The 15,362-nt window shown below is 37.9% G+C and overlaps 1 protein-coding gene across 4 annotated transcripts in view; it reads left to right on the top strand.

The window, feature by feature from the left end:
* Positions 1–11,304, top strand: part of LOC126336849 (mediator of RNA polymerase II transcription subunit 12) — a 356,148-nt gene extending 344,844 nt beyond the window's left edge. For all 4 annotated transcript variants that reach the window (XM_050000939.1, XM_050000937.1, XM_050000940.1 and 1 more), the window contains one exon: positions 7,977–11,304. In XM_050000939.1, coding sequence (XP_049856896.1) covers positions 7,977–8,159 — 183 coding nt within the window. In that variant the 3' untranslated portion in view covers positions 8,160–11,304. The remainder of the gene's footprint in view (positions 1–7,976) is intronic.
* Positions 11,305–15,362: the final 4,058 nt, after the last annotated feature.

Raw genomic sequence — 15,362 nt, 5'->3', positions numbered from 1 at the left:
CAGTGGAGCAGTTGGATAGGTTTCATTGAGTAATGAGTCACACAGTATATGATGTGGATGACATTAATGTTTAATTGGTGGGTGGTATGATTGTCTTGGACTTTTCTCCCTGGGTTGGGCTTCGAGCATTATTTTTGGTTGGTTGCAAAATGAATTCATGTGCTTACATAACATTTTATGCAAAAGCTTGCTTTCCATTCAGCAGCCACAGTTGGATTCACTCCTTTCCTGTACTGACATGATAACAACCCCATCTAGGAAGTTGTTTCAAGAAAACTAAGTGGATTTTCTGGGCAGGGAAAAACAAAGCCCAGACATGAGCACCACTGAACATTATTGAATGAAGTAAGAGTACCCGTATAGCATAATGTGACAGCTTGTGAGACAAACAGCTCAGCAAATGTACGAGGGTCAGTCAAAAAGTAATGCCTCCTTTTTTTTTTCTACGTTTAATTGTCAGGAAATTTAAATGCAATTACATAGGTTGAAAACCACAAAATTGAGGATCATTTTTGTCATTTTTCAATGTAATCTCCGCCAATCTCTACAGTTTTGGTCCATCTTTGAACAAGGGCATGTATCCCAGCACGGTAAAAATCACAGCTCTGCTTCCTAAGCCATTGACGCACGGATGTTTTGACGGCCTCCTCATCTTCAAAATGAATCCCACGATGAGCTTCTTTTAGTGGCCCGAACAGATGGAAGTCTGATGGTGCCAGGTCAGGGCTGTATGGGGGATGAGGCAAAACTTCCCATCCAATTTTGACAATCTCGTCAGAGGTGTGACGACTGGTGTGTGGTCTTGCATTGTCATGCAAAAGAACAACATCTGCCATTGATTTTGTTGGGCGAACTCGCTGAAGACGTGCTTTAAGTTTTTTGAGGGTTGTGACGTATTGAACAGAATTTATTGTGCATCCCTGCTCCAAAAAATCAACCAGAATCACACCCTCTGTATCCCAGAAAACTGTTGCCATAACTTTCCCTGCCGATCGCACAGTTTTGAATTTTTTCTTCCTCGGCGAGCTTGTGTGACGCCACTCCATTGACTGCCTCTTTGATTCGGGTTCAAAAAAATGCACCCATGTTTCGTCCCCGGTCACAATTTTTTTCAGAAACTCATCTCCCTCCAAACGGAAGCGCTGCAAGTGTTGGGAGGCTATTGTTTTCCTTGCCTCTTTTTCTGATCGGTTAACATTCTTGGAACCCAACTTTTGAGTACCCCAATTGTTTAATAATCGTGATCACACTGCCTTTACTAAGAGAAATAATGCGACACACTTCATCTGCAGTCACCCGACGGTCACCACGAATGATGTCATCAACTTGCTGAATGTTGTGTGGAGTCACTGCACTCACCAGCCTGCCGCTCCGCTTTTCGTCAGTCAACGGTGTTTGCCCTTCAGCTTCCTTACAACGACGAACCCATCGTCTAACAGTGCTGACATCCACTGTCACAACACCATACACCTTCTTCAGTCTTTCATGAATGCGTATGGGCGTTTCACCTTCTGCATTCAAGAATTCAATCACACAACGCTGTCTCAAACGAACATCGATGTCGGCCATCTTACAAACTTCTGCTGTGCTGCCACCTGTTGACACAGAAAGTTACTACTGCAGTGGATTGCAGAAGAAGGTTTGAGGAATGGCGCCAAATTCAAATTTTTCACTTAACTTAATTTTTTTAAGTAGAAAAAAAATGGGAGGCATTACTTTTTGACCGACCCTCGTACCCAGGGGATTAACAACTTGGGGCTGGTAAACTGACTGGCCTAAGTATGTGGTGTCTTGGTGGTTTCCCACACTTTTGTAGGAAAAGGCTGGGATGGTCTCCAAATTCTACATCAGAGGATTTGATACACAAAGAGTTAAAATATGATAGCAAACAGAACAAAGTGTACCTGATTCATGGACAGATAATGTATGTTACTGTGTTACTGTTCTCCCTTGACAGCAGTAGCATCAGGAAGGGTATGCGAACATATAATTAAATAATAACAAAACATTTGCCAAATCACAAAAAAATAGATCACATGCTAAACAGGAGAAGAAAAAGATGGAGGAGGGGGACGAGGAAAATAATAATAATAATAATAATAAGAAGAAGAAGAAGAAGAAGAGCATTGGTTGCATGCCAAATTAATTCCCCCCCAAGACCCAGCAGTTATTATGCTCATTCTTCTCATTACCTAATGCATTCCAACATAATAGGAAACACATGCAACAGTCTCTCTCTCTCTCTCTCTCTCTCTCTCTCTCTCTCTCTCTCTCTCTCCTCCCCCTCCCCCTCTCCCTCTTTCTCTTTGAGAGGGGGAGGGGTGGGACAGAGTTGTTTACATTGAACTGGTAACATTGAAAATATTTAAATCTCTGTTCCTTATGAATCAGATGGTTGTTTGTGTAACATGGCTTGTTTAAATATGACCACTTCATTCAAGCTATATACCAAGAAAGGTAGCAGATTGTTAGCATTTCATTAAACTACTGTTTTTAAGTAAAAAGTGCATCTACTTTTCAATATACTTCCCATTCAGGAAAATGAAATATGTCAAATACTTTTCTTTTGAGTTAATTAAACCCCTCAAGTGTAATCCTTAAGAAAAATAAATAAATAAAAAGTCATCTACAGTTGCCATAACATCTTCATTGGACTCAAAATATTTTCCAACAATAACTTTCTTTAGATGTGATAATGTATGTGAGATAGGGGATGTCACATCTGGTGAATAATATTAACTTCCCAACAGTAGGTACTTCAAATCCTTCAGTCTGGTCTTAGCAGCCAGAAACTGTGGTCTTGTGTGTGTGTATGTGTGTGTGTGTGTGTGTGTGTGTGTGTACATTGTCTGTTTCTGATGAAGGCGGTGTGGCCAAAAGCTTACCAGCTGGCGGCCTCTTTGTTATGCCTATCTGCGACTCAGCATTTCCGCTATATTCTGATTTGCAGCTACCCTTTCGTAATATTATCACATTTCATTTTGGACTTTCCATTGTTCGAGTTTCCCATTTTTCACATTTACAGGCAGGTGTGTTGTCTCTATGGCAGTTTGTCTGCTCTTATTTTGTCTTCACCAGTCCAGATCTCTTCTCATGGTGTTTGTCATCCATTAGGTAATCATTTGTTGTTTTTTCCTTCCTTTGCAAATAGACTTATTAGAATAATCCATCTTGTATTCCAGAAAACAATAACTGCAACCTTTCTGGCACATGAAATTATATTTGCCCCTTTTGCTGTAGTGCCACCATCTTCTACCCATTTCTTTGGTTATTGTTTTATTTTTGGCGTTAAGTGCTGTGCCAGTGTGTGTAACAGATTGGTGCAAAAATGTAGTTGGAATCTATTTAAAGGAGTCCAAACATTATTGAGAAATTTGTTTCCACATTTGCTATAGCTCATAATTCAAGAATTCCAGCACCCAATTTGCACAAAGATTGTCTTCGTGTAAAATGTACTGTACTCTTTCTTCTGATACGTCTTTGGCAGCAGCTATTTCATGTACTTTTTAATCGCTGATCATACAATACCATACTGTGTAATTTGACAGTACTTCCATCTCTGTGTGCAATATTTGAACATCCTTCTTGTGTATCTTGTTCAAGAGAAGTACAGCATGACTGAATTCAATAAACAATATCTTAATTGTTGAAAAATGAGATGCATCCTTGTATGTATGTACCTTCACTAACTTGAGATGCATTTCTGATGGCAATTAATTATCCAAAATAAGGAATTTGATGGTAACTCAATGTTCTAATTTAGTTATTTCCATGAAATGCACACTACATGCCTGATGTCAAAAAGCTTTACAACGAAAACTATTTTATACATTACCTGTTTTGTTATTCAACATGTACGAATGTAACAGAAGCAAAATTTCTGTGCTGTTGGTGCTATCACAGTGACAGGTTGAGAATGTTCCAACTTGTCCTTGTATGTAATACAAGAGAAGCAAAAAGACTGAGTTTATTGATGAAGTAACAAAATGTCAAAACTAACCTGTGCCCCTCTGCAAGTCGTAGTCACTGTATTTCACAGATACTTCCTAGTTTCACTGTTTCATTGATTTCTGTTTCCAGTTTTATTGTGTGAAAAGTGTAAGAGAAAGGACTGATTTTCCTGCAAAATATACAGGTTGAAAGGAAAAAAATATGTAGTTACTAAGTCGTGCATATCAAAATTTCTCACCAATAAAAAGATAATTTCCATTAAAATAGAATTGCATTTTGAAGAGACTCATATACTGACAGAAAAAGAGATGGGAGAAGCAGCACGTAACATTTGGTTTTGTTTTTATACATTTTGAGATGCACTTTAGATGCAATTGTAGAAATGTTCCAGGTGTTAAGAATGAAGTATTTGAGATGTTCAGGTGAATATAAAATATATTAACTTATTGGTATTTTTTCAGGCAGTCATTGTGATAAGAGTGGATAAGTTGTTGAAAATAGTTGTTTAGAAACCCACATTTTTTAAAAATTTCAATCCTCATCCATCCATACACAAAAAAACTTTGAGGATGCTGCCCTACTTATTACTACCTACACTATGATTATTGTTTTTATTGTAGTAATAACAATATAACACTGTTGTTGTTGTTGTTGTCTTCAGTCCTGAGACTGGTTTGATGCAGCTCTCCATGCTACTCTATCCTGTGCAAGCTGCTTCATCTCCCAGTACCTACTGCAACCTACATCCTTCTGAATCTGCGTAGTGTACTCATCTCTCGGTCTCCCTCTACGATTTTTACCCTCCACGCTGCCCTCCAATGCTAAATTTGTGATCCCTTGATGCCTCAAAACATGTCCAACCAACCGATCCCTTCTTCTAGTCAAGTTGTGCCACAAACTTCTCTTCTCCCCAATCCTATTCAATACCTCCTCATTAGTTACGTGATCTATCCACCTTATCTTCAGTATTCTTCTGTAGCACCACATTTCGAAAGCTTCTATTCTCTTCTTGTCCAAACTAGTTATCGTCCATGTTTCACTTCCATACATGGCTACACTCCAAACAAATACTTTCAGAAACGACTTCCTGATACATAAATCTATATTCGATGTTAACAAATTTCTCTTCTTCAGAAATGCTTTCCTTGCCATTGCCAGTCTACATTTTATATCCTCTCTACTTCGACCATCATCAGTTATTTTACTTCCTAAATAGCAAAACTCCTTTACTACTTTAAGTGTCTCATTTCCTAATCTAATTCCCTCAGCATCACCCGATTTAATTTGACTACATTTCATTATCCTCGTTTTGCTTTTGTTAATGTTCATCTTATATCCTCCTTTCAAGACACTGTCCATTCCGTTCAACTGCTCTTCCAAGTCCTTTGCCGTCTCTGACAGAATTACAATGTCATCGGTGAACCTCAAAGTTTTTACTTCGTCTCCATGAATTTTAATACCTACTCCAAATTTTTCTTTTGTTTCCTTTACTGCTTGCTCAATATACAGATTGAATAACATCGGGGAGAGGCTACAACCCTGTCTCACTCCTTTCCCAACCACTGCTTCCCTTTCATGCCCCTCGACTCTAATAACTGCCATCTGGTTTCTGTACAAATTGTAAATAGCCTTTCGCTCCCTGTATTTTACCCCTGCCACCTTTAGAATTTTAAAAAGAGTATTCCAGTCAACATTGTCAAAAGCTTTCTCTAAGTCTACAAATGCTAGAAACGTAGGTTTGCCTTTTCTTAATCTTTCTTCTAAGATAAGTCGTAAGGTCAGTATTGCCTCACGTGTTCCAACATTTCGACGGAATCCAAACTGATCCTCCCCTAGGTCTGCATCTACCAGTTTTTCCATTCGTCTGTAAAGAATTCGCGTTAGTATTTTGCAGCCGTGGCTTATTAAACTGATAGTTCGGTAATTTTCCCATCTGTCAGCACCTGCTTTCTTTGGGATTGGAATTATTATATTCTTCTTGAAGTCTGAGGGTATTTCGCCTGTCTCATACATCTTGCTCACCAGCTGGTAGAGTTTTGTCATGACTGGCTCTCCCAAGGCCGTCAGTAGTTCCAATGGAATGTTGTCTACTCCGGGGGCCTTGTTTCGACTCAGGTCTTTCAGTGCTCTGTCAAACTCTTCACGCAGTATCGTATCTCCCATTTCGTCTTCATCTACATATAACACTAAGACTCAGTTTTCACAGTTTCTAACACACATTTCAACAAAACCTGACATTTTAATTTCACACAATGGGAATATGAATAGTGATACAGAACAGTTCAAACTTCTAGGTGTTCAGATAGACGTAATGCTGGTATCTGAAGTGAGTGTTCAACATGAGAATTAGTGTACTTTGCTTATTTTCATTCACTTATGTCATATGGTAGTATATTTTGGGGTATCTCTTCTCTTTCTAAAAGGATATTTTTGGCTCAGAAATGGGTGATTGGGGCAATAAATGGTGTAAGTTCACGAACCTCTTGTCAACCCCTTATACTGTCATTTCTTGTGAACAATATTAGCTTATTCCCAAGAATAAGCAGCTTTCACTCAGTTAATACTCAGCAGAAATCAAACCTGCATTTGGATCAGACTTATTTAACTCGTGTGCAGTATACTGCTGCATCCATTTTCAATAAGCTACCTCTAGAATTCAAATATCTTAGCAGTAATCCACATGCTTTCAAATCAAAACTGAAGAGTTTCCTCATGGATCATCTGTCCTATTCTGTCAAGGATTTCCTTGAAAAATTAAGCTGATTTTTGTTGTATTGTTGATTGCGTTTACTTAAACTTATTGCTTGACTTGTTTTAGGTTCATAAGCATTTTATTTTCATCTGTTATTATGTTTAGGTTGTAATTTCATGTACTGACACATTACATGACCTTAGAGATTTGCTCCTCAATTTGGTCCTATGGAACTTGACGTGTAAATAAATAAATAAATAAATAACAATTATTATAATATTATTATTATTATTATTATTATTATTACTGCTGATGAGCCCTTTGTAGAAAACCACATAGTAATTATTTTTAATACATTATTAACCATTTTTCCATAACTGTACATCTGTTAGTTTTGGTAGTAATACAGTTGTCGTCCATTAAAAAAATACATGTTCATTATTGTGTAGGAGATCATCTGTAGTAGACTGCAGACTGAATGCTGTAGGACACTGATCACCCTCCTCTGCCCTAGAAAACTCTCTCAGACCTCTGTGAGTTGAATTATTTTCATGACATCCTGAAAAGGTTTTTTTAAATATGAATTGAGTAAGATATTCATTGAAGCATTAATTCCGTAACAACAATTTCTTAAACAAAATCTGTCATTTACACAGTATATGCCCTGAATACACCACAAAAAATACCACAATGCCCCCTTTCCTTATTTTGTGCTTGTAATAGTTGTTGAGAGAAGGTGTAAAAGGTATTCTCAGTTGATCAATCCTTATGCCATAAAAAAATTTGATATCAGGCCATTTAAATAAGACCTCACCAAACCTTTCCTAATATCAAAATCATTTGGCTGAAGCTTTGGGTCCCCTATCCAAAATTTTAAAAATTTATCATTTTAGTCATTTCTCAGATATTCTATAATGTTGTCCATTGTAATTAACCCTTAGTTTCTTCACTGAGGTCATTTCTTCCCCCCTCCCCTCCCTCCCCCCCTTCTTAGCCTATACTGACCATTAAAATAACTCTTCAGACCATTTATTTTGCAAAGGACCTTTCAAACTTATGAGTGAACAGCAAAGTATTGTGATTCGTTTTACATTGTGCCATATTTTCGTTAAAATAAATTTAAAATCGTGCTTTAAAACACTTTGTATCCAGTTGTATTATATGATCATTTAATTTACCACATTTTCCTTTGTTACCTATGTACTTAAGAGCTATTGCTTATTGTGTTTTTGATTCAATTTGATTTACTTATTTATATTTTATGATATTGGATCCAACTTCTTCTTTTCAATTAATAAATATTATCACTCTCTTCATTTGCGCATATCTACAGGCTAACCAGCGGATGCGGCAGCAGATGATGCAGCAGATGCAGCAACAGCAGCAGCAGCAAGTGGCAGCATCTGGGCAGCAGCAGGCTCAGCAAGGCCATACACCAGCACTTGTGGCACATTTGCAACGGCAATTAGCACAGGGTGCTACTAATCAGTATTCCCATCAACCCCCACCTTATTGAACTACATACATAACAAATTTTATTGTTTTATATGCCATACTACTGGGGAAGTGTATGAAGAATGGTGCAGCAATGAAGGATCATTTTACCATTACGTGTTCATGACTCTGACGTGAAGTGGGAATCAAGAAAATTGTAGATAAAGAAACTTGTTGATAGATTTTAAATGTTTGCAGGAATTATGTCTGTTTATGTACTGACATTGTTTACATTGTGAAGATCATGATATTTTATTTTATTTATATTTCTTGACAGTGAACGATTTACTTCAACAATATAAACAGTTATTGCTTCTGATTTATATTAAGCAAACAGAATTCTGATGGCAGGAGGCAACATCATGCTTCATATTTAACTTTGTTGTAAGAAAAGATTCACTAGGTCTTTACTTTGGAAATTTGTCCTCTATGTAGAATTTACTTCATTTTAGAAACGTCAGTACTGTCTTCCATTTAATGTATCACTATTGCAAATTGCAACTGTACACTCAAGTGACACTGTATTGTAGTTTGAAAACACAGTGCTAGATTCACATTTGGGTAAACTCAGGTCATTGTGAGAAAACACATTTTCTGGTGACAAAAATAATTTAGAGGAGCATATTTTTGTATATATGAAAATTTTTCCCTCGCTACCTGATTTAAGAAGCTAAGGTCTCTTGAAACATTCAGGGATGGAGAACTACTACTTGTGTGGAAAATGTAGTGCCCCAGTCAGGACACTTGGGAAGTGGAACCTGTAGTAAGGAAATTCTTCCAATAGTGGCTTATTGTTATGATTGTAATATACTTTTCCACTCAGTCTGTATCAGCAGATGTTGTACGTATGGACTCAAAACTGAAAACTTCAGTAATCAGTGGGTAAAGCAATGTACATCATCCTTTTCTGTGATAGTGGAAACAGCTAATACATATGAGACCTAACTTTTCAATCGATTATCTTAAAACTCAAAATAATTGTTATTAAACTAAGAACAAAGTTGTTACAATGTGATAATTTTTTTTAAAAAAAAAAGTATTATTTTGTTTTATTTTGTTACATGCACCACATTAGGTGTGGGGAGCTATTAGTAGTTAGGACAGGGGCACTACATGGATAAAAGAACTTATCCAGCTAGATAGGCCAAATTATGCAATATGGTAATTGTTAAATGGATGGATAGTTCAGTTGTGTATCTTATTTCTATTCATACTGGTCATCTCTAACATTAATTCAATTGTAAGAGTTAATTTTCTCACATTTTGCAATAATGTGAATGAAATAGTGCCTGTCAGGATAGATCCTGTTGTGTTAATTTTTGAACTATCCTTTATTTAAAAGCAAATAGCCATTTTGACACATCTTAGACATGTGTTAGTAGAATTGAAAGGCCACTGCTAAAATTTATTCTCATATAAACTTGCAGTTCCCAGCCTTGATTAAACCAGTCAGTCATTCCATTTGCCACATCAGTAAGTTTAAATATTTGTGTGGGTGTGCATGCAAGTTTCTGTTTTAACAATACTGACTTGTTGTAAATATAACTGGAGAGTTAAAAAATCTACTCACTAAGCAGCAGTAGGAGACAACACATATGAAAGTGAAGGAAATGTGCAAGCTTTTGGACTAAGTGGCTTCGTCTTCTGGCAGAAGGGTTGAAAGGGAAGAAATACAGATCAAGGAAACGGACTGGGGATGTTTAGGAAATGGGGAAAGTTACAGAAAAGTCACTCAGAACCCCACGTCAGGGCAGACTTATCTGACATGACGAGGGAAAGACTGATTACTACTTCTTCCCTTTTCAGCCACTCATCTTTGAAATAAAAGCATTTCGCTTCCTGGCAGTTTCCAGTGTGTTGACCCAGTCCACAACTGTAACTCCTCCATATTAAAACAAGAGTATTCCAAAGGCTTTGTTGACAAATGCTTTGTTGTATCAATAATTCTATTAAATGGTCTCTCTGATATTAAAGCTGCTAAACCAACAGCTGATTGGCTGTCAGCCTCTGCCTCTTTATCATCAGCCTTCTCATCCCATCTGGTAACCCTCCCCTGACCCAGCATTCTGGATGACTTTTCAATCTCTCCCCATTTCCTAAATCTCAGCGTGTTTTTTCCTCCATCCCTCTTCAACCCTTCTGCCAGAAGATGGCGCCACTTGCTCTGAAAGCTTGCACATTCCCTTAACTTCTGTGTGCATTTTCTCTTGCTGCCACTTGGTTAGTAGATTTTTTATCTATTGAATTATATTTTCAAAAATGGATTATTTTTGTTGACTTGTTGTAAAGTCATTTTGAAGCTCAGACATGTATTTATCAATGTGACATATTTCTAGCAGTTAAGTACACACAGTTTTCAATGAAACTGTGTCATTATTGCAGTCTGTATTAGCAATACTATTCTTTCTTTTAAAAAATCTTTAAATTTCATTTGAGCTTTTTGAACTGTACTTCTGTCTTTAAAACATAACATGAAACTGCTGTTGTAGATTATTCTCCAAAATTTGCATTGAATCGTTTGCTTGTTTCAATTCTCCATTGCAAGAGTTAACTGTATGGCTTCATTTGATGACATTTGTGTAGTTATGTTGTTTATGTGTTAGTAATCATATAATAAGATCAGAGTCTACACGAGAAAAAAGAGAAACTAATATAGAGTGTCAATACACTGAGAGTTTCTTGTATTTAAGTAAATATTTATTTTCCACATAATTTATCAAGGGATAAATTTGTAACAAATTCAGTATGTTGTTAAGGTCACAGAATATTTAATTTTTTCCAACCAGTTGTTCTAAAGCTGCAAAGCTATCAAGGAAGCCAAGTTCTTGCACTGAGCCAAGCCAGCAAAAAAGCAATAAGCCATCCCCTCTTTTCAGTTCAGAGTGTGCTATAAGTAATACAGCAGGTAACTTTGTTTCACAAGATTTTTCTAAAATAGGTAACTTGCTTTTGAGCAAGCTATGTATCAAATCACAGCAGTTCCTATGATTATTTTCTTATAATGGGGAAAAGTGCAAATAACTAATGAAATTTAAGAAGACCTTTTGATGCAGCAGATCTCAATGTCAATTAATAAAGTTCAATGAAAGAAAACCATTAAACTGTTCATTGTACAACATGTCAGACCTTTTAACATATTACTGCCAATAAAAATATTTTTCTCTTTCCTTTTTTGTTCCAATTTTGAGGTGTGCGTGTGTGTGTAATTACTAATAGAAAGGTTACTACAAAAAAAAAAAAATTGCTTCTCAATACATTCTGCTTATTTATCTCCATTTACTCATATTTAAAATTTGTTATTGAAACAGAACGACAGACAAACTGCACTTGTTAGATGATTATATGTAAGCAAAGGAAGACTGGTTTTCCTTTGGGATTGAAACTCTCCTTTCTAGACAAACCCTAAAATAGACTGTAGCCTTTGCATTCAAAACAGCTTGTGACAGGTAATTTGAAGTATGTAACCATAGTGAGTGCCCTCAGAACTCCCCCATATGTGTATGTCAAGGCAACTGAATATTGTGTGTCACTTTCTACCAGGAGTTAAAGGTGCACAGATCACTATGTCTTGCCAGTGCCAGACAGTGGCTGACCAAGTTACAAGGTTTGAATGTCTGAATTTTGGAGATGTCATTTGCTACATATTTTTTTGCAGGTACATTCTTAAATAAAGGTTTCATGGAGTTATTGTGATGTCAGACTTGTATTCAGTCTCAAGCTTTCACTGACGTCACTTGTCATCATCGTCAGGAGATTTGAGTAGGCTGTTTGGAACATTATACTTGCTGGCCCACTGAAAGCTCATAGAAATGATGGAGAAAGTCATGGAAAAATTGACATGCCAAGAATACTGTGAAGTGCTGGTTTTCTTTATATTGAAACTGCAGGCTATTTGGGACTTTTTCCCACGGGAAGCCACTTGCCACATCAAACACTTCAGTGGCTTCCATGATCTTATCCATGCTGCGCCAGTTGCCAATAGATCACTTATTTCATTTGAGACTTAAGTGATCATTAAAACACACAGTATGATGTTTGAGGGCATTCTCGTATATCACCAAGCAAAGTGATTTTTTTTTTTTTTTTTTTGGGGGGGGGGGGTGTTAGCACATTGGACTCCTCTGAAAGGGCACAGCCAATTTTTTTTCCTAACCTTGAAACAGTTTGAGCTTGTTGCCCATCTCTCATGACCTTGATGTCAACGAGATGTTAAACGTTAATCTTCCTTCTTTCTTGCTATTACACAGTCCAGTCATGTTAATGTGAGCGCCTGTCAAAACCTGAATAACCACCTTTTGCAGTGCAGATGTGCAAGAAGGGATCACTTGAGATTCTGGAAGGTACGGACAGGAATTTGGAGACATGTCAACTCCAGTACTATGGCTAGCTGTACTAGGTTTCTCAGTTGAGAGTCCATGGCGCAAACAACCTGACCGAGGTGACCCCACAGATCCACAATTGGGTTTAGACCCACGGGGTTTGATGGCCAGGGAAGTATGGGGAACTCATCCTGATGCTCTTCAAACCACATACATATGCTTCGAGCTATATGGCATGTTGCATTGTCTGCTGGTAGATACCTTCTGCCGAGGAAAAAACGAACTGCATGTAGATGGTGGGCATGATCTCCAAGGATAGATGCGGACTTATGTTGATAGAGTGAGCTTTCCAGGATGGCAAGATCATCCAGGAAATGCCACAAAAACATTACCCAGACCACAATTCTCCCTCCTCCAGCCTAAATCCTTTTGACAATTGTTGCAATGCCATACAAGCCAATAGCCACCCGTACAGTGGAGCATAAAATGTGATTCATTTGGGCCGTGTGTTGCCACTCACTGAACATCCAGTTGTACTGGCATGCAAATTCCAGCCTGTGTCACTGATCAGCATGGGTATGTGATCCAGGCCCCTGCTACGGAGGCCCATACGCAGCAACATTCACTGCATTGTCATTGAGGAGACACTGTTGGTAGCCACTTGGTTCATCTGGGCAGTTAGTTGCTAAACAGTTCCAAGTGTATTTGCCATACACATCTCCGCAGCTGTCATTCACCCCTGTCGTCTGTGGACTGTAGTGCATCACAGTTGCCTCTGTGCCGGTTTTGGATAGTGGCCTTTTGCCATGCAAGGTATACTTGAACCACGGTGGTGTGCTAACAGTTTACAAACATAGCCCTTTTGGAAAAGGTTCCATCCTTGGACCAGAAGCCAATGGACATTCCCTTGTGGATGCCAGATAAATTGCTCCATTTCCGAATTATGATGATAGCTGAACTGTTTCCTGTGACCCCAATGTACTTTGTACACCCTCCACTGCTAGTGCTGCCTCCTGCCATCTGTGAGTGGTTATCACATGTTGATGTTTAACATAGGTGGTCATCACATTTAACATAGGTGGTCATCACATTTAATGTGACTGAACTGTTCACACCTTGGAATGTTGCTTTGTGTATTTGTGACAAGAAGCAGTACTGTCTCCCACAACTATTTGTAAAATTTTGTGTGCTGCTGCTCGTTTCTGCATCATGTATATAAAATAGATGCAAGCAAATGGTTCCCTAAAATGATTTTCTTTATTGCTTCCATTGTGAAATCAGCTCATGAGTCTCCACATGCACCTCCACGAATTATCAATTATAAATAATGGAGCCATTGTTTATAGGGCCTCTGTGTGGTTGTATTTCTAAGAGTGCTGTGCTAAATTCTTGGGGCCAACCAGTGCATTTTTTCATTACCCTTAAGAAAAGTTAGATATAGTGGGGAATTAGTGATGTTCGGTGGCAGGAGGAACAAGACTTTTGGTCAGGTGAAGACAGGGTTATAAATACAAAATCAAATAGGGGTAATGCAGGAGTAGGTTTAATAATGAATTAAAAAAATAGGAGTGCGGATAAGCTATTACAAACAACATAGTGAACGCATTATTGTGGCCAAGATAGACACGAAGCCCACGCCTACTACAGTAGTATAAGTTTATATGCCAACTAGCTCCGCAGATGACGAAGAAATTGATGAAATGTATGATGAGATAAAAGAAATTATTCAGATAGTGAAGGGAGATGAAAATTTAATAGTCATGGGTGACTGGAATTCGATATTAGGAAAAGGTAGAGAAGGAAATGTAGTAGGTGAATATGGATTGGGGGTAAGAAATGAAAGAGGAAGCCGCCTGGTAGAATTTTGCAAAGATCATAATGTAATCATAGCTAACACTTGGTTCAAGAATCATGAAAGAAGGTTGTATACATGGAAGAACCCTGGAGATACTAAAAGGTATCAGATAGATTATATAGTGGTAAGATAGAGATTTAGGAACCAGGTTTTAAAATGTAAGACATTTCCAGGGGCAGATGTGGACTCTGGCCACAATCTATTGGTTATGAACTGTAGATTAAAACTGAAGAAACTGCAAAAAGGTGGGAATTTAAGGAGATGTGACCTGGATAAACTGACTAAACCAGAGGTTGTACAGAGTTTCAGGGAGAGCATAATGGAACAATTAACAGTAATGGGGGAAATAAATACAGTAGAAGAAGAATGGGTGGCTTTGAGGGATGAAGGCAGCAGAGGATCAAGTAGGTAAAAAGGCAAGAGCTAGTAGAAATCCTTGGGTAACAGAAGAAATATTGAGTTTAATTGATGAAAGGAGAAAATATAAAAATTCAGTAAATGAGACAACAGGAAGTGCAAAATGGCCAAGCAGGGATGGCTAGAGGACACATGTAAAGATGTAGAGGCTTATCTCACTAGGGGTAAAATAGATACTGCCTACAGGAAGATTAAAGAGACCTTTGGGGAAAAGAAAACCACTTGTATGAATATCCAGAGCTCCCTCAAGCAAAGAAGTGAAAGCAGAAAGGTGGAAGGAGTATATAGAGGGTCTATACAAGGGCAATGTACTTGAGGACAATATTATGGGAATGGAAGAGGATGTAGATGAAGATGAAATGGGAGATATGATACTGCGAGAAGAGTTTGACAGAGCACTGAAAGACCTAAGTCGAAACAAGGCCCCTGGAGTAGACAACATTCCATTAGAACTACTGAAAGCCTTGGGAGAGCCAGTCCTGACAAAACTCTACCATCTGGTGAGCAAGATGTATGAGACAGGCGAAATACCCTTAGTCTTCATGAGGAATATAATAATTCCAATCCCAAAGAAAGCAGGTGTTGACAGATGCGAAAATTACTGAACTATCAGTTTAATAAGGCACGGCTGCAA

This window comes from Schistocerca gregaria, chromosome 2 (assembly GCF_023897955.1).
Source record: "Schistocerca gregaria isolate iqSchGreg1 chromosome 2, iqSchGreg1.2, whole genome shotgun sequence".
Classification (NCBI taxonomy): domain Eukaryota; kingdom Metazoa; phylum Arthropoda; class Insecta; order Orthoptera; family Acrididae; genus Schistocerca; species Schistocerca gregaria.
The sequence above is the reverse complement of the archived record's forward strand: the minus strand, read 5'-3'. Positions and strand labels throughout refer to the sequence as shown.